The sequence below is a fragment of the Podarcis bocagei genome (genome assembly GCF_964188305.1).
Source record: "Podarcis bocagei genome assembly, chromosome: 2".
NCBI classification, from domain to species: Eukaryota; Metazoa; Chordata; class Lepidosauria; order Squamata; family Lacertidae; genus Podarcis; species Podarcis bocagei.
Genome location: NC_138126.1, coordinates 99,740,778 through 99,767,866, shown reverse-complemented (window position 1 = coordinate 99,767,866; position 27,089 = coordinate 99,740,778). Strand labels below are relative to the sequence as shown.

At 48.3% G+C, this 27,089-nt stretch overlaps 1 protein-coding gene across 3 annotated transcripts in view; it reads right to left on the bottom strand.

Moving 5' to 3' along the window:
* Nucleotides 1–1,563: 1,563 nt before the first annotated feature.
* The window catches only part of XYLT2 (xylosyltransferase 2), a 34,705-nt gene continuing 9,179 nt past the window's right edge, over nt 1,564–27,089 (bottom strand). The window contains exons 2-11 of one of the 3 annotated variants that reach the window (XM_081184543.1): nt 18,704–19,178; nt 17,804–17,979; nt 16,684–16,886; nt 14,729–14,809; nt 13,022–13,238; nt 12,721–12,897; nt 11,288–11,550; nt 9,810–10,005; nt 8,351–8,582; nt 1,564–4,324 (exon numbers count right to left, since the gene is read on the bottom strand). In XM_081184543.1, the coding sequence (XP_081040669.1) occupies nt 4,002–4,324; nt 8,351–8,582; nt 9,810–10,005; nt 11,288–11,550; nt 12,721–12,897; nt 13,022–13,238; nt 14,729–14,809; nt 16,684–16,886; nt 17,804–17,979; nt 18,704–19,178 (2,343 nt within the window). In that variant the 3' untranslated portion in view covers nt 1,564–4,001. Of the gene's footprint in view, nt 4,325–8,248; nt 8,583–9,809; nt 10,006–11,287; nt 11,551–12,720; nt 12,898–13,021; nt 13,239–14,728; nt 14,810–16,683; nt 16,887–17,803; nt 17,980–18,703; nt 19,179–27,089 lie in introns of all 3 variants that reach the window. The other 2 variants (XM_081184541.1, XM_081184542.1) reach the window with 2 other exon arrangements.

Genomic DNA, 27,089 nt, shown 5'->3' with positions numbered 1-27,089 from the left:
TGTTTAACACTCCCTGACCCCCCCCCCCCATTTACCAATAAATGGAAGTAATCTCCTTGGTGCTGTTACAAAATCTCTTTGCTGAATGGCTTGGAAAAGTGCCACATTTACTCGATCAGCTCTCATTAGACTCATTAAAAGATGATTATAATATCAGAGCGTGGGCAGCCTCACTTCGCACCCCGGAGTGCAGCAGTGCACAGGTTGGTAATAAAGGGAAATATGGCAAGGTTAATCACGCCTGACAGTGCTACACCAATTTTTGTGTAAAGGGGCCTCTGAACGCCTTGCAAAGATTAATTCATTCAGTTCTTTTGCAAGGCAGGGATAAGGACTTCGTACGGTACCTGGCAAAGCCGTGATGATGTAGCGCACCAGAGACCCCACAGAATTAGTGATGTGGGTATGAATAAAATTTGCAAATCTCCTGCATGCACTTTCTCCCCTCATATAAATGTTAGGTCTGGAATTTGCTTATTTATGGTTGTCAATATGATATTGGGCCAAATTTATCATCTTGTTATTGGCATATAAAGCCCTGAAGAACTCCAGATCAGGTTACCCCTTGCCTCATAAATCCCTGCCTGGACACCTAGATCCTTGGAGACCTTCTTAGTAGTGCTGCATGCTCCCAAGGTTTTAAAGCTGATCATCTGAATATGATGTATTATTCTATACTTGTTTCATTACTGTAATTTTGTTGATTCTATGCTGTTAACACTCCCATCTTATAAGGCTGTGCTCTGAGCTAGCAAGTTTCACTACAAGGCTTAAAACTTATGGCTGTTTCCCAAACTTGGGTCTCCAGCTGTTTTTGGACTGTTTTTGGGTCTCCAGAGCTGTTTTTGGACCACTGGTTCTGCTAGCTAGGGATGATGGGAGTTGTAGTCCAAAAAAACAACAGCTGGGAAACCCTGGTCTAGGGGATTCTACACACACACACACACACACACACACACACACATACCTTTCAAAATTGCAAATGCTCAGGAATCCAATTTGTGCATGCAGAATATAGAATGCAAATTGGAATTGAATCATCTTGGTTGGCATGCTATTTGCTAAAGGAGTTACACGCTCCCAGGTGTGGAACGTGAGTAAATGGTGTGCATGGAAGAATTGGCAACAAGAACAGTCAAATACTCCAGCTAGGGAGAGGTCATAGGCAGCAGGAGAAAGGGGAGGAAATCTTACACAGACTGCTTCCCCCCAACTCAATTCTCAGCCACAGTGTCTGCCTGGAGTTCAAAGGGATCAAGTGGGAGGCAGCGACTGGGTTTCCTGCGCCACCAGCTGATGCAAGATGCTGGCGCGCTATGGCAGCTGACTTTGGCTACTGGCCTTTTTTCTCCAAACACCTCAGTCTGGTGCCGGCAGACACTTTTGGTACACATCAGGCCACCCAAGGAACCAATGTTACGTTTCTCGAATGCACCTGGAGAAGTGACTGGCTCCAAGATCACTTGTGATGAGTGATGGGGTGTAAATTCTATTAATCATATCTGTCCAATCTGAAACGAAACGAAAGGCAGCCAGCTGCAAGAATTCACACTCTTCACACCGTAGAGATATAGATATATTTGTGTTGCATATTTAAGACAACTTTTTAACATAATGCTTCCAACACAAAGCTTTCAGCACTCGTTCTTTGGAACAGGTTTCAATTCACGCCCTGCCTAGTTCACCCCCTCGGCTCAGAACGCACAACACGCTTTTATGAGTCCCTTTTCCAGACAAAGGTACCCCGACATCACACTGTATCGCTGGAAACGGAGAAGGTTGTGCCCTGGGGGTAGGGGTGGGCAATGAGCCCTACTAGGAGCTCAGGCCAAAGAAGAATCAGTGTGCTATGGGTCTGGCAAACCCCACTCGCAAAAAAATCTTCCATTTTCAAAGATTCTTTTTAGCACCAGCACAGCTCTTGAAATCAAAGAACTTTAAAAAAAACAACAAACAAACGAACAAACAGAGGTCATTTGTGATCTGCACTTCCAATCCAAGAACAAAATAAAGAAAAGAAGCAGAACGTTTTGAAGAAATGCAGGGAAGTTAACTGCCTTGAAAGGCTCAGACCAAATAACCCCTGAGATCAGAACTTTCCAAACATCTTACTGAGACTATATCAAAACTCTGAACCTCAAGTCCGTTTCGACCACCTTCTAAAGAGGTTTTCCAGAGGCAGCACCAACAGCTCCTCATCACGTCAAGTCGTCTGTGTGTTCTTTCTGATATGGCACACTTAAAACAAAACAAGAGAGAGACCATGTGTGTGTGTGCACGAGAGAGAGAGAGAGAGAGAGAGAGAGAGAGAGAGAGAGAGAGAGAGATACTCTCCAAAGTAGACTATTTTGTCTTAACACTTCTGTTTCAACAGCAACCATTAAGGGGCCCCAGACACTGATTCCCCAGTTCAACTGGGGGTGGTTTACTCAGGAACTGGGATACAGTTGAAAGATCAGATCAGGATAAGAAATAAGACTGGATGGACATCGGACAACATTCAGTACAGAATTAAGATCACTCCCTGTGCATGGGAACACTGTTTTTGGCTGGGAAGTATACAGCTTCAGAGGGCTAAATTAGCCATTCAAAGTAGGTGTAGGTGGTGTGTGTTTGTGTGTGTGGTGCGTGTAAGGTCACAAATGATGATGCCTGATTTGACAATGTTAAAAAAAAAAAGGAAAGGGGGAAAAATCCACATTGAACAGTTGACACACTGGGGGGAGGAAGTAGGTCAGAGTTGACTATCCATTCTGGCAGTGGTACCAGGGGTAACAAATATCCAGAGACAAGAAAATTCATTCGGAAAACAAATGAAGGGATTTCCTGCCTTGCATCAGACGTCAAGACAACCTTGACTTAAAAATAAACCTTAATAAACCTGGTTTAGTAAGGCCCTTTGGATGGGACAGGTCTGCAATGTGCCACCAAGACGCAAAACACAGCCAGATTTCAAGCCAAAGGGAGAAGGGGAATAGGCAAGGTAGATGGCGAGGCTTGAGAATGAGGCACTGTACAATGGGGACTGGCAGGTGGTGGAGGTTTGGCACAGTGGGCAGCTCCATTAAGGGGGAGCCTTGGTACAGCTGCCAGAGGGGACAAATCCCTTCCTTGCTTCCAACCGGGAGGGTAGGCAGCTCTGAGCTGCAAAAAATAAAAAAATAAAAATAAAAAGAGAGAAGCTCTCTCCAACGTCAGCAGCAAGATCTAAGCTCCTAGCACTGCTAGGAGGGAAACACAAATGTTCCACCCTCTCCCCACCCCTACCAGAATCAGCAAGGAGGACCAAAATCATGTTACAGTGTAAAAAGAAGACAATGGGAACACTGAAATGCTCCCCACCCCACCTCTAGAGGCAGAGGGGCAGGATGACCGCCGTCGCTATTGCACTTTCGTCTCATATATACATAACACATTTGTAAAAAAATAAGAACTAAAAGGATGGGTTTGGGAGATGAGAAACAGGCACAGCTGCTCAGAGGACACAGACCCGGTTAAAGTGACAGCCTGGTTGCCTGCATTCCCCCATCTACCCCCATCTGGCCATTTCCCAGAATCCTCTGCCAGCAACCATTTGGGAACAAAGAGTCCTGGATCTTGCAGAGCATCACCCATAGGTGAGGGTGGGCAAGCCGGCTCAGGTGCGCTGCAGCCAGGAAGCTGAGTGCTCACCTGCCAGACTAGAGAGAGCTTCCAATGCTTGGGACTCATGTAAACACATGTAGCCCCTCCCCTATCCGCTTCACCGTCTCTCCAGCCAATCCTGAGAACGGGTGGGCGGGGCCTCTGACTCCACACCACCTTTGCGCTGCCAACAGCCAATAAGAGTTTCCTGCTCTGCTGGAGAAGATCCCGTTCACGGGAGGATGGTACATTTTCACAGGATGACGAAGTCTCGAGCGTTTGCCCTGCGGAGAGGAGGGGTCCTGTGCGCCCAGCCCCACACCCTGCCACGAGGGGATGCTTCCTTGATCCCAACAATGTGCTGCCGGCGGCCCCTGCTACCTCAGCCGCCCGTCGGGCTTGATGGCCCCCAGTTCTGACTTGGGGTCCGGGGAGAGCGAGCTCCAGGAGGTTTTGCTACAGAGCTCCAGGGTGGAGCAGCTGGAGGGGCTCGCCACGCAGAGGGCAGCCACCGACCAGAAGCTGCCGATGCTGCTGTCCGTCCAGTTCTCCAGAGCCTTGCCAACGAGCTGCGTGTGCCGGTGGGAGGCTCGTCCTGTTTCATCCAAGCGGGGGAGGCTCAAGATCCCAGCCAGGCCCTGGAAGTTCTGCTCCATGTACTCATTTCGAGGAGGACCAGCGTGAAGCCACTTGCCATCATCTGGGACGGAACACAACAGGGAAAGGCAGTTAGCGGGGGCACACAAAGGCCCAAGTGAGCCGCAAATCCCTCCAACGAAGCAGGCTTTGGCTAACCTTTTCTCTAGGCCAGGTGTGGGGAACCAGGTGTTGCTCCAGCAGGACCAACGGCCAACGATGATGGGACTTTTGGTCAAGCAACATCTGGAGGGCAAAAGGTTCCCCATGCTCTAGGCTCATAATAATACATTACAGTGGTACCTCGGGTTACATACGCTTCAGGTTACAGACACTTCAGGTTACAGACTCCGCTAACCCAGAAATAGTACTTTGGGTTAAGATCTTTGCTTCAGGATGAGAACAGAGATCGTGCTCCAGCGGCGCGGCAGCAGCGGGAAGCCCCATTAGCTACAGTGGTGCTTCAGGTTAAGAACAGTTTCAGGTTAAGAACGGACCTCCAGAACGAATTAAGTACGTAACCAGAGGTACCACTGTAATTTATTATCATTGTTTTTTTATTTTAGGGAATCCAATGCTGGTCCTACTCAGGAGTAGATGCACACTGAAACTAATGAACCAAGTTAGTCACATCCATTAACTTCAGTGGATTTCCCCACCTCCACCACCAACTAGAACTAGCCCTGGATACCACCTGGTCTGATTAATTACTATTACTGCATTGATTTACATACAGCGTTAACGCCAAAACATGTTTCTGAGCAGTTTCCTAGTTTAAAAACAATTGCACGGTTTTTAAAGTACAAACACCCAAAATTAAACGATCCCATTGAAACAGCACAGTGCTTAAAAACAGGAGTCTTGGGTCAAGAGATCAAGGGAATGCTAAACTGGAGCCTCTTCAGAAGCCAGCAGAAAGTCAATAAAAAGGGGGCCTGCCATATTTCAGATCCATTCCGCATCCTCAACACTGGTGGGCAGTGAGGCAGGTAGCTAGGCCAGGCACAGGCAAACTTGTCCCTCCAGATGTCTTGGGGCTACAACTCCCATCATCCCTGACCACTGGTCCTGTTAGCTAGGAATGATGGGATTTGTAGTCCCAAAACATCTGGAGGGCCAAGTTTGCCTATGCCTGAGCTAGGCAGTGCTGCAGGTGCTCACAGCATGACTTTAGGTGGGAGCAGCCAGAGAGAGGTGGTCACTGCTCCCAGGTGCAGAACGGATGCTTGTCCCTCATGCCATTGGCAACTAGGAGGGCCACCCATTTAGCAGCTAGGTACCTGCATGGTGCTCTCTGTGGGGAGCCTGCCGCCCCCGGCTACCTCCTGGAAAAGAAAGGTAAAGTCGGGGACGCCTTTCCCCACAACTTGGCAGCCACCCAGTGAACCACAGCACCGGCCATCACTGATGTTCGGTTACTGCTCTTGCCGGCTCCTTATTGAGGAAAAGCAAACTGTGCTGCTTGCCTTAGCTGGCAGACTGCTGACCGCTTTCTCCCTAACCGAACTGGATTATGGCACTGAGGGGCTAGTCTTCTGACCCCTGGGCAAGATACAGTGGTGCCTCGGGTTACATATGCTTCAGGTTACATACGCTTCAGGTTACAGACTCTGCTAACCCAGAGATAGTACCTCAGGTTAAGAACTTTGCTTCAGGTTGAGAACAGAAATCATGCTCCAGCGGCGCGGTGCAGGACGCCCCATTAGCTAAAGTGGTGCTTCAGGTTAAGAACAGTTTCAGGTTAAGAATGGATCTCTGGAACGAATTAAGTACTTAACCCGAGGTACCACTGTATAGCCTGTCTCTAGGTGGGGCAGGCCACCAAGGCCAGGAAAAGCAAGGAAAGAAAATCAGCATTGCCCCTGCCTCCCTCATTTGCCTCCACTGAACTGCTTCACTTTCTTTCTGTCTTCTAATTGGACAGGAAGGAGTCAGGAAGAACGGTGAAGCAGCAAAGCCGATGCCAAGGCAGAAGCAACCAAAGCTGCCTTGAAGCTGAGCACAGAAGCAGTGCAACGCCATCACTTCTTACAGGAAGCTGGCCTGCCTTACTTGTTGCAGTTGCAACAAACAGAAGGTTGGTCTGCCTACCCCGGCGGGCAGGGGTTGCACTGTATCTTGGGTAGGACAGTAGCAGTGGCAGCTGCCCTACACTTTGCCTGGTCCCTCAAACCAGCAGTCAGGTGGTGGGCAAACCGGCTTGCCTGCCTTGTCCCCCTCTGCTGGTGGAGAGGGAAGGAAGCTGAGCCAAGTTTTGTGTGCATGTTTCCTTGCTTAAGAAAGCTCCTGTGTTGCTAGAGCCACTGCCACTTGCACACAGTCTAACTGCTCACTCTCCCGACTCAAGTGGCTTCCTTTCCCCCCTCTTGACAAGGAGCACAATGGGATCCATGGGTTCTCCCCCCCTCCTTTTGCCTCAACAATTCCCTTCCTCCAGTGCCTGCTGCTCTACCCTTCCACCAGCCTCCCACGTTTTCGCTACTCGCCTCAGCGTGTTGCACTGAGAGAGAACGTTCCCTGGCAGCCTCTTCCTTTCCCCCAAATTGTTTACCCCCTCCCCGACTCCCCAGCCAGCAATTGTGGTGGATAACAGAGAGCTGATTTCCTGAAATCCCGGGGGTGCCGAGTTGTTTGCTTAAAATACAAAAGAAGGCCCTGACTTCCTTCTCCCTTTGTTCCACATACACACTTTTCAATAAAACCCTGTGCAAGCTCACTCAAAAAGCAGCATGCAGCATGGGTAGGCTCAGGCTGTGCAAGTAATTCCACAGAGGCACATGCAGCAAAAATAAAGGGACGAGAGAGGTGCCAGAGTGTGCATAAGCTGTTAAGATATGCTGTATACCTCATGTCTGGACCACCACCTCAGTTCATTGGCTTTTAGGGGGCCAAGCTGTCCATCACAGGCTCTACTAACATTCCCCTAAAACTAAACTGTGCATGTTTAGAGGTACCACGCGCAATGACTTTTGGGTGGTGGGAGGTACCCCTGGCTGTTCTTGCCACTGTCACGTGTCACCCCTTCACTGAAATTCTAGGGCTGCAATCCTATTAATGCTTACTTGGGAGTACGTTTCCTCAAAAGACTTTCAAATAAATGTGCTTTAGGACAGTGTTTCCCAACCGGTGTTCCGCGGCACACTAGTGTGCCGTGAGACATCGGCTGGTGTGCCGTGGGAGGGAGGCGGGCGAGAGGCGGCGGCGAGGATCCGCGTCGAGCCGGGGCGGCTCCGCGGTGGTCGTGCCGAGCGGCGGGGCAGCGCGCGCAAAAGGGAGGCGCGCGAGACAGCGGAGGAGGAGGAGGCCGGCATGTCCGGGCAGCAGCAGCAACAGCAGCAGCAGCAACTCCCGGCGACGGCTCCTCCTCCGCCCGCTATCGCAGCCGCCGCCGCCTCAGCTGCCGCCGCCGCCTCAGCTGCCCTCGCTCTGCTGCCTCCTCCCACCCCGGCAAGGGGGAGGGAAAAAACGTTCCCTTTTGTGCGTCCCTCCCGGCGTGACGCTGCGCGCTGACGTCACGGGGCGGGGCTTTAATGGTGGTGTGCCGCGAGATTTTTTTCCGGTAAGCAGGTGTGCCGTTGCCCAAAAACGTTTGGGAAACACTGCTTTAGGACTGCACTGCAGAACCCTTTGACCAGGTTCAGGTTTGTGCAGTGCATATTACCCTGTGCTGCAGAGATTTAAAATCACAAGTATAAATGTGAGAAGGCTGTTTGAGAACCACCTCAAGAGGACACGGAGAGTGCAACTGCAGGCGGGCCCGAAGAAAAGAACCGTGAAGTCAAAACCGACTTCTGACGGCCTACTCGAATATTATGTTTTTTGTGCACTGCCACAAATGCAATGCGTGAATGAGACAAGCGTGGATTTAGTAACAGGAGTATCACACAGGGACACTCAGCACAAAGCTAGCATGGGCTGGAGTGTATGCTTTTGTTTGGGAACTGCAAAGCAACAGTTCCCTCCCCCCCCCTTAGCTCCCCCCCCTCACCTTTCCTGAGAGGCTGCTTGCGGTTGAAGGTCTGTGGGACAACCAGGAACTGGCTCTCACCCAGGGGCTCCCAGAACTGGAGGAGTCGGATGGTCCACACACCTGGGCGAAGAGGCCGGTTGAGGGGAGGCTTGTACTGCGTGAATTCTGCCTCTGCGTCCACTGCAATGTCGTAGGAGGTGGCAATGACATAGGTGGGGTCAATCCAAACGACGGTGGCTGTGAGGTTGGGGCCCCGGGCCCATTTCTGCATGGCCACCGGCTCATCAAAAGGTCCAATCAAGCCACCAAAATTGCGGAAGATCCTCTCTTTTGGGTCCCACTCGGTACCTACCTGCGGGAGGGAAGGAGAGGAACACTCAGAATGGGAAACACCACACACACACACACTATGGGATAATTAATAAACTCGTTTTTCATCATGCTATGGTAGACTGACTCTCCAACAGCCAGATATAACACTTAGAACCTGCCCCAAAGCGAGGGCTTGGGCCAACAATGGTTGTACAGTAGACGTTCAGGTTGTGAACGTGATCTGTGCAGGATGCACTTTTGCAAGCCGCAGCATTCGCAACCTGCAGCGGTGCAACTGCGCACGCACGGGTTGCGATTCGGTGCTTCTGTGCATGCACAAAATGCGATTTAGCGCCTCTGCACATGTGCGTCCGCCAAAACCCGGAAGTAACCCATTCCAGTACTTCTGGGTTTCGGAGGGTCCGTAACCTGAAAAAACGCAACCTGAAGCACCTGTAACCCAAGGTATGGCTGTACTAAGAAGTTTACAACAGACCAAAAGACACTGGAATATTTTCCAGAAATGGGCAACCAAAACAATCAAAGGGGTGCAGGAGCTTCCCTATGAGGAAAGCTTACCATATTTGTGTCTTTTGTTGTTGCTGTTGTTCTGAGAAGAGGGTGTGTGTGTGTGTGTGTGTGTGTAACATTAATTTTTTCAAAGCATTTTCTGTGTGCCGCTTTTATCCATCTGCACAACTGCAGCAGAAAGACACTCACAGAAGAAATTAGCGTGACTGACTGTTGCTTCCTGTGAGGAAGGAAGATGAGGGAGGGACCTGGAGGACGAGAGGGGCAGCAACCCATCTTATTATCACCTCTTGTGCTGATTTGATTAAGCTGCCTTTCCTATCTATGACTTTTTAGAAGTCCGACTGTTGCAGTTGAACCTCTGTATATATTAAAGGTGTATAAAATTATACAGGGTGTAGAGAAAGCAGACAGAGTAAAGTTTTTCCTTTCTCATAATACTAGAACTCAAGGGCATCCAATGGAAGTTGACTGTTGGGAAATTACTGGACGAGGCTGCTACCTTTTGAAGAGGGGACTTCCCCTATAATGAACGACCTGAAGCTGCTGCAAACCCTGAGGCTACAGTGCACTCTGGCGCTTACTCAGCAGAATCAACCCACCCATGGTCTCGGCCTACCCTTCTTTTTTAAGACTGGAATGTTCCCGAGACAGAAACTTCTTTTTTGTATCTCCCCATCTTCAAGTTGACAGTTTTGAGCCAGGAAGGACCACTAACAAGAAGCAGGAAGCCTACCTCAAGGTTCTGCAGGCGGTTGGCCTGCCTGCTGCGGCCTGCTAGCTTGAGAGTCCCTCGGGGCATCACCCACATTTCCAGAGACTCCACCTGCTGCGACGCAGGGTTTTGTACTTCCTGAGTCACCAAGTAGCCCTGGAAACGGTCATCGTAGAAGTACAGGTGCACACTGGACGGGAAGCCCTGTGGCTCAAACCTAGAGAGAGGAAGCAAAGAAGAGCAAGTTAACATTTGCATTTCGAGGTAAAGTGGCAAACCTCCAGGTCTGCAGGCCTAATTTGGACAACACTGCTTCCCCATTTGGTACACACTTCCTGATCTGTAGTTCTGTTTCTTATCCCGTCTGCTCCCCTGGCTCTCCAAACAGCCATAGTAACTTCTCAGAGTCGGAAGACACAGACACTAGCCCTACACCTTTTAATCCAGGAGAACTATCAGACTGATCCCATTTTCCTGCAGGCCATCAGCTGATGAGACCTTACCTGTCCCCTTGTGCCTCTCATTTCCCTGGACGCCCACTGCCATATAAAACATATGATCTGTCTAACTCAGTACTGTCTATTTTCACTGCCCTTCTCCAGTCATACTTGTCATGGAATTCTACTCAATATTGATCCAGAGTAGATTCCAATGTACAGTTAGCAGAGTAAAACTTAAAACACGTTGCAGGATTCCCTCCAAAATAGACCAGAGGCAATTATATTTCATGCAGCAGAGCTTTACTGCTACTGAAGGCAAATGAGCGTAATGGTCATAAATACAATACATTCAGGATTGGCACTGTCCATAAGAAATCCAGTTGCAGCAGACTTAAATTAAACTTACAGTAAATCTAAACCTTAACACTAAGCATACAGAACACCAAACCAGAAGGAAAAGAGATAGAAAGAGAAGAAGAGTGGAACTCAGGCTCCGTCTGGCCTCCTATTATAGTCAGCATGACCTTGACAGAAGAGATAACAGAACCAGTTTAAGCCAGCTGTACTCAGCTTATCTGAAGGTATAACCCAAACACCAGGAACCTTCTGCTTGCTTCTTTCACACAGAGAAGCTTCCAGAACCCTCTTGAATTAAGTAGAATAGGAACATTGGATCAATACTTTCTGTAAATGCAAACTGGCAATACTACCCTGAGGACCTTTTGAAAGGAGATACCAGGGCTTGAACCTTCAGGTTTCCTGCTTGCTCCTGCTATCTAGTCCAGCAACCTGTTCTTATAGTGACTCTATCCCAAGCAGGCACACTCCCCACTTGCAATTCCAAACAACTGGCCTTCAGAGGCATATTGCCGTTGACATTCGGCCCATCTCCAAAGGCGCAGAGTGGCACACGCTGCTGTGGGAGCAGAGAGTCAATCCAAGAAGAAGGCGGCCCAGGAGTCTGCAGACAAAAGCTCTCCTAACTGGCCACAGAATGTAACTCCCTGCTGCTACTACTACTATTATTATCATCATCATCAGTCAATCGGCCCGAATTACCTGCAAAGCTTCTCCTCTTTCTGTGCCTGCGCAGATGTCACTTTCCGCAGCCCCAGCCTGGAGAAGGATGTGTACACAGTCAGGGTGACGTCGCTGAGCCCACTCAGCCCATCCACGCGGTCATAGACACTCTCCCAATAGGCCTTGAGGGCTGGTGTGTTAGGTGGGTAGTTACCGTAGAGATGCGAGTCCAAGATCTCCAGCACCTCCTGGTTGATCGCGGATTCGAACTTCCTGGCAAAGAAGGTGGGTCTGGAGATTTGCTGAAAAGACACACAGACGTTGGGAGGAGGAGGGTGTGTGTTTTACAACATGATTCAGGATCAAATCTGCAATGTGCAGAAAAGAAACATGCTAGAAATAAGACTACGAGGAGAGGACATGGGGGGCTGGGGGGAGAAGTGGAGGAAATCCAACCAAATAAATCTTCTTTCCTTGACCCACAGACAAAGATTCCATGTGAAAGGTGGAAGTGAATACAAAATGCATACACCTGTACCCTATCGCTGATACAATTTGGGTTTCTAGGAACCCTGCCTGGTTGCAGAATCCTGTCTTTTTTTTTTGAAGAGGTGGTGATTGGGCAAAATATCTAAGAGCAGAAGCAGCTCTTTTAAAGAGGTGGTGGGGAGTCAGTCCTCAACGTGTTGCTGTTGCTGCACAACCCAAGACTGCATCTGGATCTGAGCCTTCAGAGATTTAGGTCAGTAGGTACACCCACGAGGTCCTAACTCCCGCTTGAACCCGTTAACCGCAAAGACCGCAAGTGCCAGGGTCCTACTGGAAAGCAGTCCTTGTAAAACAGCTATAGAAACTGACTGTAACCTTGGTTAAAGGAGCCATTTGGCACCTAGCTTATATATGAGAGCCAGTGTGCTGTAGTGGTTAAAAGTGATAGACTCATAATCTGGTGAACCAGGTTTGCGTCTCCACTCTTCCACATGCAGCTGCTGGGTGACCTTGGGCCAGTCACACTTTTCTGAAGTCTCTCAGCCCCACTCACCTCACCGAGTGTTTGTTGTGGGGGAGGAAGGGAAAGGAGATTGTTAGCTGTTTTGAGACTCCTTAGGGTAGTGATAAAGCGGGATATCAAATCCAAACTCTTCCTCTTCTATCTGAGTTTCTAACACCATTCACTGGAAGGGTGTGGTTGGCCAAATTAGGACCGCAGGCTGATGTCTCTCTCCACTGCTGCTACAAGCACTCTAGATACTCTAGATACAACAGTGGCAGTAAGCAGCACCACTTTAGAAGTACTAATTCAGAGCAACCAGTACAATGAAGCCCATGGATGGGAGAGAAGCTGAGTTACTTTGATTACTGCAGAAGAGGAATAGGGGAGACAAATCAACTCTTGAGAGCAGGAGTGAACCCTAATTGTGGAAGAGTGAAAGAGAGAGAGGGAGGGAGAAACGGGGGAATGCTTGGGGCACCTGTAGCCGCAGGAAGTCCTGTGGCTTGAAGTCATTCGGGGAGCAGCCGCACCAGTCCACTATGTGTTTATACTGGCATTTGCAGCCCAGCTTGCGGTTCCAGTTTGTCACCCGGAGGTTGTTGTCTACAAGGGTCTCACAGGCGTGGCTGTTCTCCAGGACAGTATGGAAGAAGGACTGTAAACAGAGAGAGAAGAGGGAAGGGAGGAGGAAGAAGAACCACCACAGTGAGCAATGTGGCAACCCGCTCAACGCCAAACTAACTGGGGAGCAACGAAATCGGAGATGCCAGCCAACCCACCTCTGCTGGGAGAAGCGTGTAGGTGTAGAACTGCCGTAGCTGGGAGACCAGCCGGTCACTGGTATAGACCACGTATTCCACAAAGCTTCGGGTGAGGGCGAACCAATCCGAGCCGCCGTCCACCACGATGCCCTCTGGGATCTGCCGTTCGCCCAGCCGCCACATGTGAGAGTCGCATTCATGGAAAAGTCTGTCTAGGCCCTGCTTCTTGATGAACCTGTGCAGGGATGAATGCCTCAGATTCACTAGAAAGCAACGTGGAGTTTTCTGCATTAAGATCAGAGCAAGAAGGGTTCGGTAGAATGCTATACTCTTAACTCTGGGTTCCACAGCCAGGAAAATCCAAACATTCTGCATAATTACATTTGCTTTGCTTAATTCATCACTAAAAGCACTTTTCATGAAGTAACAGCCTCTTTGGTTTTCTGCAGAGACATCAGCCTGGCTCTGGTCATCTACTATATCAGAGGTTTTCAACCTTTTGGGATCCATGGCTCCCTTGACCAACTACGTACTCTCTGTGGCACCCCTGTGGAGCCCAGTTACATGACCCCTTGCCTGCAGAACCAGTAGCCCTTTATCCTTTTTTGAACACCCTCCCTTGTGGAGTGTTCCTCTCTTCTTCCCTCTCCTTGGGAGTCCTCTGGGCAGCTGCCCCTGGTCTCTGAGCTGCCCCCCGTCCCAAAGAGAATGCTGCATTAAATGCGCATTCTGTAGTTGACTTTCTTTGCCATGTTTTATTCTGAAATCTTTTACTACAGTAATGTAGTTTCCTGTTAAAATACATTGCTTGGAATGTATACTTTATACAGCCGTACCTTGGTTTTCGAACAGCTTAGTTCTTGGAAGTTTTGGCTCCTGAATGCCGCAAACCCGGAAATGCGTGTTCCGGTTTGCGAACTATTTTTGGAAGCCGAACGTCCAACGGGGCTTCTAATTGGCTGCAGGAGCTTCATGCAGCAAATCCGAAAACGCGCTTTGGTTTCCGAACTTTTTGGAAGTCAAACAGACTTCCGGGATGGATGCTGTTCAGCTTCCGAGGAATAACTGTATTTGACTTTCTTCAGCAATGTTTTCTTCTGGATTGTTTTATTTGCTGTTTTAATGTGTTGCAAGCCGCTTTGAGGCTTTTTCTTTAAAAATATACAGCTGTATAGAAATTAAACGAGTAACAACAACAACAACAAGAACAATAATAATGCTGGCTGGGGCTGCTGGGAGCTGGAGTTCAGCAGCCGGAAAGTTGCAGAACAGTCACCCCTGTTCAGGAAAGAGGCTTCCACAGCCGCCATGATTCTGCCAACACTTTCCCTTCAAGGTATAGAAGGAGCCTCTTAGGCAGCAGTCAGGCAGCAGCAAATGAAACTGGCAGCAGAGTTGCCAAAAAAACCACACAAAGATAAACTGAGAAGACTATGAGAAGTTTTCAGATTATTCACTTACAGCAGAAACATCTTATCTACAACCTTTGCACTGTAATGGATTTCCGTTGTTTTGGGTTGCAGCTAGAGTTGTGATAGGAGCAGTGGGAGGACAGCGATCAGGAACATGGTGAACGCACAGTTTTGTTCCAGCAGAAGGCCCAATAAAGATTCCTTTAACTTTTCCAAACCTTTGGGCAAACCCCCACTCTCACCACCACCTCTACCCCGTTCATGGTTCATTTTTAACCTCCTCCCCATGCTGTCTCTCAATCGAGGGAATTACCTGGCATTATCTCGGCCATGAGACTTCAGGAAATTCTTGTCTCGGTGTTTCGACAGGAATGTCACCAGCTCCTCGTTGGTCCTGCAGGTGGCAGCAATTCAAAGGAAGAATTAAAACAACCAAAGCAGGGGTTCAGTGGCAAGACTAGAGGGTTTTTCAGATAAGTCAATTACAGTACGATGAAGTGGGGAGGGGAAATCATGGAGGCAAGTGCTGCCCCAACCTATCTGAATCTGTCTGAAGAGAGACTGCACACAACAATATATGTCCAGCTTCTTCCCACATTATCGAAATCCCTGTTTTTCCAAGTTCCCCTCATGGAGAAAGCCCTGCACTCATCCCACCCCCCTTGGGTTCCCTTTCAACTCTATAATTCTATGATGTATATTAATTTTCAAAAAGAGAACAGCAGGACAGGAAATACGACACAGCTTCTGCAAGAAGAGAGAATGCAGCGCTTATGTTTTAGTGATGAAGCCATCCAGTGTCTTTTGGAAAGCCGTTGTCTAGTAATATGAATCTGCCTGGGCAAAAAAGGAAAGAACTAACTGGTGAAGCCCACACACTTCAGTGGTGCAATGTTTAAGAGTAAAGGATCAGGGCAGTTTGAGACTTGTCAGGCTCTTTGTTAATGGATAAAAAAGTGGCAGCTTTTAAGCTCTCAAGGTATTCTTTGAAGAGCAGAAACTCCAATGTGGCCTAATGCAAAAGCAAAAAAACGAGTTATTATTTGTGCTCAGCCACTGTCTAAACCAAGTATAGGGGAAATAACATTCGAAATTGTTATAAGAACTAACGGACTCTCTCTCCTCCATCATAAAAAGAGTTGCAAAGGGGAGCACTTTCCCGCAAGTTTGTTGCAGAAGTTAATCATAACAAGTTTGCAAGGGCTGCTGCCTCGAACCCAAGAGACCCAGATGTGCCAAGTAACAAACGCTTGGTATAAAAATGACAGCAGGGGGTGCTACACCAATTTTTATTTTTTCGCTCCACGTATATTCCCTCTTAATCTGGTACAAACTGTTTCCAGACAGGCTAGGCGCTGCAGCTGAGAGACCCTGGACCAGAAGGTCTCAGGTTCAATCCTTAGAATCTCCAGGCAAGGCAGGTAGAGATCCCATCTAAAATCCTGGGGAGCCGTTGACAGTAGATGTAGGTAATACTGAACTAAATGGACCAAGAGTCAGTACAGTGGTACCTCTACTTACGTTCACCTCCGGTTACGTATCCTTTGGGATACATATGTCGCAAACCTGGAAGTATTTTTCTGGGTTTCACCACGCACACATGCACAGAAGCGCTTTACGCACCATGCACATGTGCAGAAGCGCTAAACTGCACCGTGCAAATGCACAGAAGTGGCACCTCCAGATAAGCACACCTCAAGATCCGACCAGAGCTCCGGAACGGATCCCGCATGCAACCAGAGGTACCACTGTACAAGGAAGCTCCCTATATTCCTGGCCCTGTATAGTGTGGCAGTTCCACTGTTCTCAATGTCTCATTTAAAGTCAACAGCTGTTCTGCACAAACACAACAATTCACGCCTCCAGCACTCAGAGAAGCGATTCCGTTTCAGAAACCTTCAGAAGCAGCCAAGATCTGAAAATCTGGGTTAATTGCTCTGCATCCTAGCCAAACCCTGCTCTATTCCCATTACTGGGTCTCCCTGATTTATTAAAAGGGTGTTTGCCTTGTCCTGCCTGCTGTAAGATGTGGCATCCTGCTTGCCTTCTCTCCCATTTTCCAACCTGCAAACTCTCTCCCACCAGATGGTGTGGAGGAGAAGAGAGGACCTCCAGCTCCCAACTGCTCAGGTGAGGCTATAGAAGGCTCCTCCTATGTGAGGAGCCTCCAACTCTAAGCCATGGTGTTTGAGTAGTCAAAGCCTCAGCTAACCTTGCAGGTAATTCCCTGCTCTGTTTCCCCTTCGCTCTCCCCACAATGAAACGAACCTGGTAGGGTAGTCTGTGGCACTCAAGTTGATGAAGTAGTCCCAGGCCCAGTCTGCCATCTCCAGCAAGTCCTTCATGCTGCGCAGGTACATCTTCAGCAAGCTGGCGCCACCCCAGATAGTGACCATGCGCCAAGGGGTGACCCGGATGTTGGGATAGTGCTGGGCCAACTCCACCACTTCGCGGTGCAGGTAGGTGGAGCGCTGAAAGGGGACAGAACCAAGTTTGAGTCCCAGGGGGAGGAGCGTTGCTTCATTTGGTCCGTTCCTTCCTTCCTAGAAGGAGCTCTTTGAAAAATGCAGAGTAGTGCAAAACCTTGCTATTCTGGGAGGACTTTGGAAGAAACGTGACGGTGTCTGCTTTCATTTGCAGGATTTTTGCCCCTTCGGGATTACACACACCTCTAACATTTTCCTTTGTTTGTGCCAGGGGACCTAAGGGAAGGGATCTTGCAACAGACTATATATTTCTGTTCTACAATTTAGAATACTTATTTAAACATCCTTAAAATACCAGTGACTTCCCTTCTTTTCTTTCCATGGTTCATTTTGCATATTATAAATCCTGCATATTTTACATAAACCAAAACATTCAGTATTCCATTATTACACCCATATAAACTTATTTACACTGCTGAATTTATCTTAAGGCTGCCAACGTTTTCAAGTGTACACAATCTCTCCCCATACATTCAATGAAGCTGCGCATATTCCGTCAGCTTAAGTTGCCATTATTCTTTAGTTTGGACCTCACTCCTTTTCCATTTTGGGGCTAACAAAACATGGGCCGTAGTAATGGCATACCTAAATAACCTCCCCCCCCCCCTTCTTTTTTTTGCAACAAGCTTCAATGAAGGCAGGAGTGACACGTCTTCCTATCAGTAAAGCCAGAGATAAGACAAGGGAGAGAAGATTCACAGTGCCCAGAGAGAACTCAGGGGAAAGGGTGGCAGTCTCTGGGCTGTACAGCAGGGAGTGTTGTGCAGAGGGCAAGACACAATTTCTCCAGGCGACCTAGCAGGGAGACCTGTGGACTCTTGGTTGGTCCCATTCCTCCCGCCTCCCTCTCTCCTCCTAGTGCCAAGCTGTATTAGCACAGGCCAGGAGGCCACCTGCTTTACCTTATCCACATGGATGTAGAAGAAATGTTGCTGGTGATACACAGCCTTGATGAAGCGCTTCAGCTGACGGATGGCTCGCCCGTGAACGACCAGCATGTAGGCAATCCGAACTGGCTTGCTCACAGAGGCGTGGAGCATTCGGCTTTCATCCCACTGGATAATGGGGCTGACTTTCCCTGCAGAGATCAGAAGGGGTTGCAGATGGACTCAAGGTTATCTGAGCAGGAAGGGGGAGAGAAGAGGAGCTAGTGCACAAGCTCCTGAGGCCAAATGACCTTGAGGTCAGAAGAAAAGCGGCATTCCTACCCTGATCCCAGAAATACAGGGTGGAAGAATAACCTAAAGTAGCACATTTATACTGTCATCCAACTAGCAGCTGCAACATATCAGAAATAAATATGCAATCCAGCACAGAGGAAGGCAAAAAAAGGGCACAACCATCTTTTTCTGTGTGCAAATCAGACCTAAATCTGGGTGAAAACCAGCCAGGGATCGAACCCAGGACCTTCTTCATGCAAAGCAGATGAGCTAGTACAGCCATTCCCAAATCAGATGGCCCATGCCCCATTTAATTAAGGGGATTGTCAACTTCTCTCTTTGGCCATAGTGCAGTGGCAAGACAGCTGATTTGCACACAGGAGGCTAAAAAGGATCCCAAGCACCTAGATTGGGAAAGACCTGTGGTTTGTTCAGCTGCTAGTCAGAGTGTACAGACCCATGCTCTCACTCAGTGGGAGGCTGCTTCCATCATATCCATGGGGCAATGGTCTGCTCAGTGACTGCGTTGGTGCCTGCAGAGGGTAAACGTCTCTATCCTGAGACAAGAGAACCACATAGCACCGAAGAAGCATCCTCTCTGCAAAGCGGAAACTGTGCTGCAAAGGTGAATTCAGGTCTCACCTGAAAGCTGGCACTGCCGGGGTACGGAGCGCGGCATAAGGTTCCCGGCTTGGTGCAGGCACACCACGTTGGCTATCTCCTGCTGGCACTGTTTGCTGCTGGCTCTGGCTAACGCAGACAAGGCGTCCTTGCCGGCAATCTCACACTTGGGAGTGAAGTTGTTCTCTGTGGGCTGGGGGGCCCCTTCCACGCTGCCCGTGTCCCCGTGCTGGAAGACGGCTAGCTGAGCATCCCCTCTGAGCTCCGTCAGGTTCCTTTGGCTCGAGGAGTCCAAGTAGACGGGGAACCGGCGCCCGGGTTTGTGCTTCCCCGTAACCGCTCTCACCACTTTGGCCACGAGGACTCCAGGGTTGTCCGGACGGCTCTTCCATCGCCCATGCTTCCGGCTCAAGCTGCCCCTGCGGCCTGCCGAGCTGTCCAAATCCTTGGACCCTTCCCCGTTCTGAAGCAGCTGTGCCTTCTTCTGCCGTCCCTTCTCCAGTTTCAATCACACACACACAGAATAAAAATAAAAGAGGAAAAGAAGAATTAACTTCAAGGTTCCTCTCCAAGCTACTTTGCAGCATTAAAAATGAAAGTTATCAGCACCCTTGCCATTTTCTAAAGGAGACAAGCTTTTTAATTAATGTACAAGAGTACATACATGCATCAATTCATCTTCCCAGGGAACTCTGGGAATTGTAGCTGTGTAAATATAGGGACGCAGGTGGCGCTGTGGGTTAAACCACAGCCTAGGACTTGCCGATCAGAAGGTCGGCAGTTCGAATCCCTGCGACGGGGTGAGCTCCCGTTGCTCAGTCCCAGCTCCTGCCAACCTAGCAGTTCGAAAGCACGTCAAAGTGCAAGTAGATAAATAGGTACCGCTCCAGCGGGAATGTAAACGGTGTTTCCGTGTGCTGCTCTGGTTTGCCAGACCCGGAAGCTGTATACCGGCTCCCTCAGCCAATAAAGCGAGATGAGCGCCGCAACCCCAGAGTAGGCCACGACTGGACCTAATGGTCAGGGGTTGCTTTACCTTTTTATGGTGAATTCCCAGTTCCTGGGATTCTTTAGGAGAATCCATGACTGTTTCAAAGCGGTATAATACTGCTTAAAATGTACAGTGCAGATGCAGGCACTAGTTACATAGATAGTAACAAAGACAGCTGGTGCAGTGTCATTTCAGAGTAGAGCTAGGGAAACCTGGATTCAGATCACCACTCAGCTATGAAGCTAGATGGATTTACCTGTTACTCTTTCCCCCAGCTGAACCTACCTCACAGGGTTGCTCCAAGGATAAAAAGACCAGGGATGGGGGGGTGGGAGAACCATATACACCACCTTGGTGTCCTTGAAAGAAAGGCGAGGTGTAAGAGCAAAAATAAATTTAAAAATACGTATTTCTCTATGTTCATGTGTCAAGAGAAATATTAGATTCACAGAATCTTGCAAGAGGCATACATTTACAATTCCAAAGAAAAATCTACCTCCTCTGCCATCCTACACGTTGTACTCCAAAGGAAGACCCACCAAGTTTAACAGGACTTAAACCCGTATAAATGGACATTGGACTGCATAGGAACCTGTGACCAGATGTTGTTGGAACTACTAGTCCCATTGCTACTGATCGCTGATCGTGCTGGTTGAGTTGACAGGACTTGGGAGTCCAACTTGGGAGAGCACAAATCTGCCATCTCTGTTCTACAGCTTTTCATTGGTTGGGATTCTTCACTCCATTCCATTCTGCCTCCCCCAGTTTTCCTCCCTTCCCAACAAGCTCTCAGCATTCTGTGGACACTGAGCATGCTCAGTCCACACTACCGCCATTTTTGACCCCATGAGCTCTCTCTCTCTCTCTTCCTAAACATTTTCCTACTTCTGCAAACCTTGGGAGTGCCCCAGAGTGTGTATTCCTTCCCTCTTGTTTCTTCTTGGCTCCATAATTCTGGCTACGGTCCTATTGGCACTCAGCAGCTGAGCTCAGACAGAATGATTAAGCTTAGCTGATTTTAGATAACTATTAGCAGGCAAAAACAATCCCCCCCCCCTTCCAGTCCTCCTTCCCTATGGTTGTTGTTGTTTTAATCTGCTTTCGTTGTGGGTTAAAATACAGGTGCTTATCCACAAAACCACACTAGTCCTTTAAAAAAGAATATATCTATATAAATATAACTGTTTGCTCCCCCACCGTAACAACCATCCATTTCAAGAACATTTCTATTGTTCCTCAATCCATTTTTTTCTCTGGCAAGTATGCATTTCTCCCTTTCCATTATGAGAGCAAGCTTCTTCTTTCTTTCGTTGTGTTTCTTTTCTTTTTCTTCTTTCCTAAACAAGAACAAACTGCGTTCTTTTCCACAACAAGGCAAACTTCTCAGAAGTGAAGTGGACTGTACCCAGCAGAACTTGTAGGGGGATCTGCAGAAAGGCACCCTGCTTCATTCGGCGTATGAGACATGGGGCAGCAAATGCATTCAGGACAAGAGGGACAAAGGTGACTTGCCCTCCCCACAAAGTTCCTCCTCCTCCCACCCACCCCCCTCTGCATTATGTTTGCACAGCTTGCAAAGCACCCAAGCTGGATGGGGCTAGTCAAGGCTGCTTCTTTTGCTTTAAAGAAAGAATGCTCAGTATGCCGTCTTCCTCATGTCTGAACTCAACGGTTTAATTGGCTCACCCACATCCAGCTTCCAGACACATTGAGGCACTGAGAAGCTGTGCTGTTCTCCCCCCAATCCCCACCCAGCTGCCCATGTTGGTTCGCAGGCGCAGGCTTGTAAAAGTAATTTAAGAGACAGCAGAGCTGTCTGACTGGTTTAGCAATACCTTGGTAGATTCTAACATGCCAAGCTGAGCTATCTCTGACAAAAACAAAACAAAACCCCTCCTCACCTGAAGGAGTAGGAGCATCCTCCTTCACACAGGGAGCTTTGACTGAAATTTCCTCCCGCAGGCATTTGTTAGGTGTTTCTCCCAAAAGGATGAGAGAATTTCCATCGGAAAAATCACTAGGATGTTTAGGGAAGCTTTTAATGTTTGATGCATTACTGTATTTTAACATTTTGTTGGAAGCTGCCCAGAGTGGCTGGGGAAGCCCAGCCAGATGGGTGGGGTAATAATAATAATAATAATAATAATAATAATAATAATAATAATAATAATAATAATAATAATATGAAAGGACCCTGAGTGAAAGGTCTATTATGACCACGCTCTACGTTCAACCAGAACCCTCTTCTTTTCAAGCTGAGCAGCTAGATAGAATAACAGAACTGCCAAGTTGAAAGGATCATCTAGTCCAGAAGTTTTCAACCTTTTTGAGTCAATGGCTTCCTTGACCAACTATGTTCTTTCTGCGGCACCCCTGTGGAGCTCAGGAACCCAGTTACATCACCCCTTGCTTGCAGAGCTGGCAGCATCTCACTCCTTTTCAAACACCCTCCCTTGTGGAGTGTTAACCTTCTCTCCCCTCTCCTTAGCAGTCCCCTGGGCAGGCACTGCTGCCACCCCTGGTCTCTGAGAGCACATAACACCGGTCTTGAAAGACCTACATTGGCTCCCAGTATGTTTCCAGGCACAATTCAAAGTGTTGGTGCTGACCTTTAAAACCCTAAACGGCCTAGGTCCAGTATACCTGAAGGAGCGTCTCCACCTCTATCATTCTGCCCGGACACTGAGGTCCAGCACCGAGGGCCTTCTGGTGGTTCCCTCGCTGTGAGAAGCCAAGTTACAGGGAACCAGGCAGAGGGCCTTCTCGGTAGTGGCACCCGACCTGTGGAATGCTCTCCCACCAGATGTCAAAGAGAAAAACAATTACCAGACCTTTAGAAGACATCTGAAGGCAGCCCTGTTTAGGGAAGCTTCTAATGTTTGATGAATTATTGTATTGTAATATTTTGTTGGAAGCCACCCAGAGTGGCTGGGGAAACCCAGCCAGATGGGTGGGGTATAAATAAATTACTATTATTATTATTACCACCACAATAGCTACTATGTCCAACCCTATGAAGAGGAGTGAGGACCTTTGGCACATCAGATGTTGCAGAACTATGACTCTCATCAGCCCCAGCAAGCACAGTCAATGGCCTGGGATGATGGGAGTTGTAATTCAGCAGCTTCCGGAGAGCCACAGGTTCCTCACCCCTGATCTAGAGGACCAGTTTCCTCACTCCTGCTGTAAATAATTAACAACCAGACCAGAGTCATAGCAGACAGCATTTACCCTAGATGGGCCATCCTTTCTGGCCCACCTTCTCCAAGATAAGTTCCTCACTTTCTAGACAAAGCAGGGGTGGTCATGCTAGCTCCTAAGAAAGAACTCCCAACGTTCGTTTTGGGGCAGTGCCTTTGTGAGGACCGTCACAAAGTAGTGGCAAAGTCTTCCGTTAGGCAAGATGTTATACAAAGCAGGTGGTCAGGGGACAACAAGAGAGTGGGGAAGGGGGGTGGGAGTTTTGAGGCTCTCCTTTCCAGGTGGCATTTAACTGCTAATGACACAGAGAAGTATGAAAGGGGACCTACCAGCCATGAAGATGGTGAATGTTTCTTATAACAGTCACTTTTCCACACACTTACCCATCTGGAAAGAAGTGCATTGTGACTGCAGGGACAATGAGTGTGACTCTATCTCACACACACAATTTGCTATCTCCTAAGAGATGATTAATTTAGCATGCCTTTGAAGTGACCTTGCGATCAGTTCTGAATTTATAACTTGGGTTGCAGAATTATCCCCCAAAAAGGGGGGTGAGAGATTTCCTCATCACAATAAGTCAGTTGAACCTGATTGAAACTAAATAGCTTCTATTAAGTAATCATCCTTGCAGAAACGAAGTATGAGAGAGGGAAAGAGGCTATTTTTTGATGCAGGTGAAGCCTGGCTGTGGGAGCTAAGGAGAGTCCCAGGGAAATTACCACGGTAGCCAGCAAAACAAGTCAGATGCTCTCCATTATTGGTCCCCCTCTATTAGTCAATTTTCATGTATATGTCATAGCAGCATGGCTGCACATGATCCTTGACTAAGGATGGGTAAACCTTGTCAGATGTTGTTGGATGGACTCCTGACTCCCAGCCAGGTGGCCAGTCATCAGAAATGATGGGAGTTGCAGCCCAGAAACATCTGGAGGGCCAAAGGTCCCCATCCCTGAATTAGAAAGTAAAAACTTCTCTGCCATTTGAGCCGACTTCCTGTCTTTCTGCATTGCCCAGGGCTGGCTGTTTCAGTACTAAGAAAACCACCGATTAGAACAAGCAAGGAGTGATCAAATACCTCTTCCTTTCCCAAACCACTAGGTCTAGTGTGGTGCTGCATCTCTTTACAATTATCAACTAATTGCCATGTATGGATCACCCCCTCCATGCATTGTCTATGTCTGCTTTGATTTCAATTGACAATGGATTTGTGACTCATTTCATACTTTTTTTTAACTCTCCCAAATGCATATCTAAAGAGGTTGCTCATTTTGTACATGTTGATTTCCTTCTCCGAATTTCTTCTGCCCATCTGCCACCCCAGTGCTCCAGGTTAACTCAAGTGCCCCATGTGTTATTTCCCCACGGTTTCTTACTGCAGAGTGACCCACACGTTGTGCTCTGCTTGGAGGTGTTCCACGACCATACAAAGACAAAATGCTTAAAGTGAAATCTGGGGGAGGCAATCTCTAGGACTGTAATCAAAGGGTCAACTCTGAAGTACTTCCAAGCGCTACGTACACAACATTCATGTGTAAAAATCAGAGTGCATTACTTGAACGTGTCAAGTCTCCTTAAAACCAAACATGACTTCTCCAGCAACTGCTTTCGCATGAAATACACCCTCCCCACTCTGAAGCGATGCAAACACTTGCAAAAGCAAGGATGCTAAACTGGAATAAACCCTCAGGCAAGTCGGTTCACATGAACGCAGCTTCAGAAGCAGTGTCATTTTAGATGTGAATCATCAGCAGGACCAAGGAATGAATACAATTATTTCCCATAACCTTAGTTAATGTTACACTGAATAATTGGTTAGGATGGCAGACAGTGCTCTTAAAGACTGCACTTTGGATGTGTGTGGGATGGCTGAATTCATCCCGCTTACCTCTAAATCAGTGTTTCCCAACCTTTTTTGGGCAAAGGCACACTTGTTTGATGAAAAAAATCTCGAGGCACACCACCATTACAGCCCCGTGACGTCAGCGCGCAGCGTCACGCCGGGAGGGACGCACGAAAGTGTAAGTTTCAAATTTTTCCCTCCCCCTTGCCGGGGAACCTCCAAGCTTTGGGGGTGGGGGGGGAGGAGGCAGCAAAGCAAGGCAGGAAGGAGAGCGCGGCTTGGCTGGGTGAGCTTTGGCAGGGGCAGGGAATGAGAACCGCGAGGCGGGCGCTGCGGACGGAGGCGCTGCCCGCCGAGCTCGCAGGCAGCCAGGCAGGCAGATGGCGAGAGCCCCGCGCTGGGCGGCCTCTCCTCGCCGCCACTGCCCCGCCTCTCGCCGCCCGACTCGCCCGCCTCCCTCCAGGCAACATCTCGTGGCACACCAGGCAACATCTCGTGGCACACTAGTGTGCCACGGAACAGTGGTTGGGAAACACTGCTCTAAATGACTACTTGAAGTCAAGGTGGTAAGATATTGAGCTGGTTACACTTCCCTGTTTGTGTAGCACACACTGTAATCCTGTAGCCAAGGGAGGCACAGTGGACCAAGGGTCAGGACTCTTAGGTTACTACACAACCCTCAATTTCTCGATAGCTGCTAACAGGGAGAGCTTTATAAGGGAGGGAGTCCTACTTCTAAGGCCCAGCTGGGGTATTTGGTTCCGCAGGTGGCCAATCTGTATTGTAGGGCAAGGAAATGGGGCCCCTAAAGGAATACCCCTCTCAATAACCAGATGGTTGGGGTGGTCTTAAAACTCACAGATCCTGAAAGGCACCTCCCAATAGAGACCAGGGAATGAAAGGCTGGGAGAAAACCAATTTAGGGTGACATGTTTATTGAGAATTCAGCCTGATTTCTTTCTTTCTATATATATATATATAGAGAGAGAGAGAGAGCGAGGGAGTTGGAAGGGACCCAAGGGTCCTCTAGTCCAACCCTCTGCAATACAGAAATCTCAGCTAAAGCATCCATGACTGATGACCACCCAATCTCTGCTTAAAAACCTCCCAGGAAGGAGAGTCCACCACCACTTGTGGGAGTCTGTTCCACTGCCAAACAGCTCTTACTGTCAGAAAGTTTTTTCGAATGATTAGTCAGAATCTCCTTTCTTCTACCTTGAAGCCATTGCCTCAAGAGTCCTACCCTCAAGAGCAGGAGAAAACAAGCACCTGACAAGCATCCCTCTTCCATGTGACAGGCCTTAAGATATTTGAATATGGCTATCATATCTCCTCTCAGTTTCCTCTTTTCCAGGCTAAACATACCCAGCTCCTTCAAGCACTCCTCATAAGGCTTAGTTTCCAGACCCTTGATCATCTCGGTTGCCCTCCTCTGCACACGTTCCAACTTGTCAACATCCTTCTTAAATTGTAGAGCCCAGAACTGGACACAGTATTCCAAGTGTGGCCTGACCAAGGCAAAATTGAGTGGTACAATTACTTCCCTTGTTCTGGACACCATACTTCTGTTGATGCAGCCTAGAATAGCACTAGCTTTGCTTTTTTGCTGCTGCATCACACCGTTGACTCATGTTAAGCTTGTGGTCCACCAAGACCCCTAGATCCTTTTCGCACGTGCTGCTAGTAAGCCAGGTGTCCCCCATCCTATATTTGTGCAGCTGATTCTTCCTTCCTAAGTGCAGAACATTACATCTGTCCCTATTGAAATTCGTTTTCATTTTGACATTGTGTCAAAGCAAGCAATACCCCACACTCTCCAGTGGATTCCCATCCTTTACTTATTACAGAAAGTCTGACCTTTTTGGGGACCTCCAAAGCAGCTGTAATTCTGGAATCACCCCTAGATGAATGTACTGCAGAAGCAGTAATGTTGGTCTATTAAGAAATTATAATAGGATGCTGACCAACCTGGACTCTGGGCTTTCACACTAACTAGCTTTTCTGATTTCTACATATGCCTTGCTGCTTAGCAATCAACCCAATCAGCCAACTTCTGCCATGCTTTTTTACCAGCAGTTCTGGTTTTTTGTTTGGAACAGACTAAACACAAGCAAAGTCCTTTTAGAGAAAGAAAAAAACCACAACTTCCCCTGGTTTCCTCTTCAAGCATGCATCCTAGAGAGAGAGAGAGAGAGAGAGAGGCCAGAACAGGCAGAGATAACAGCTCATTAGTCACCAGGCAAAGCCATCTGTTCAGGGACTTATAAATCTGTTTTCTCCACTATGAAGGTGAGAGCCGAGGAGGGAGGCTGGCAAACAACTGAAGTTTTGCTCTCTACTCAGATACAAACATCCTGCCAGGGGCAGCCAGG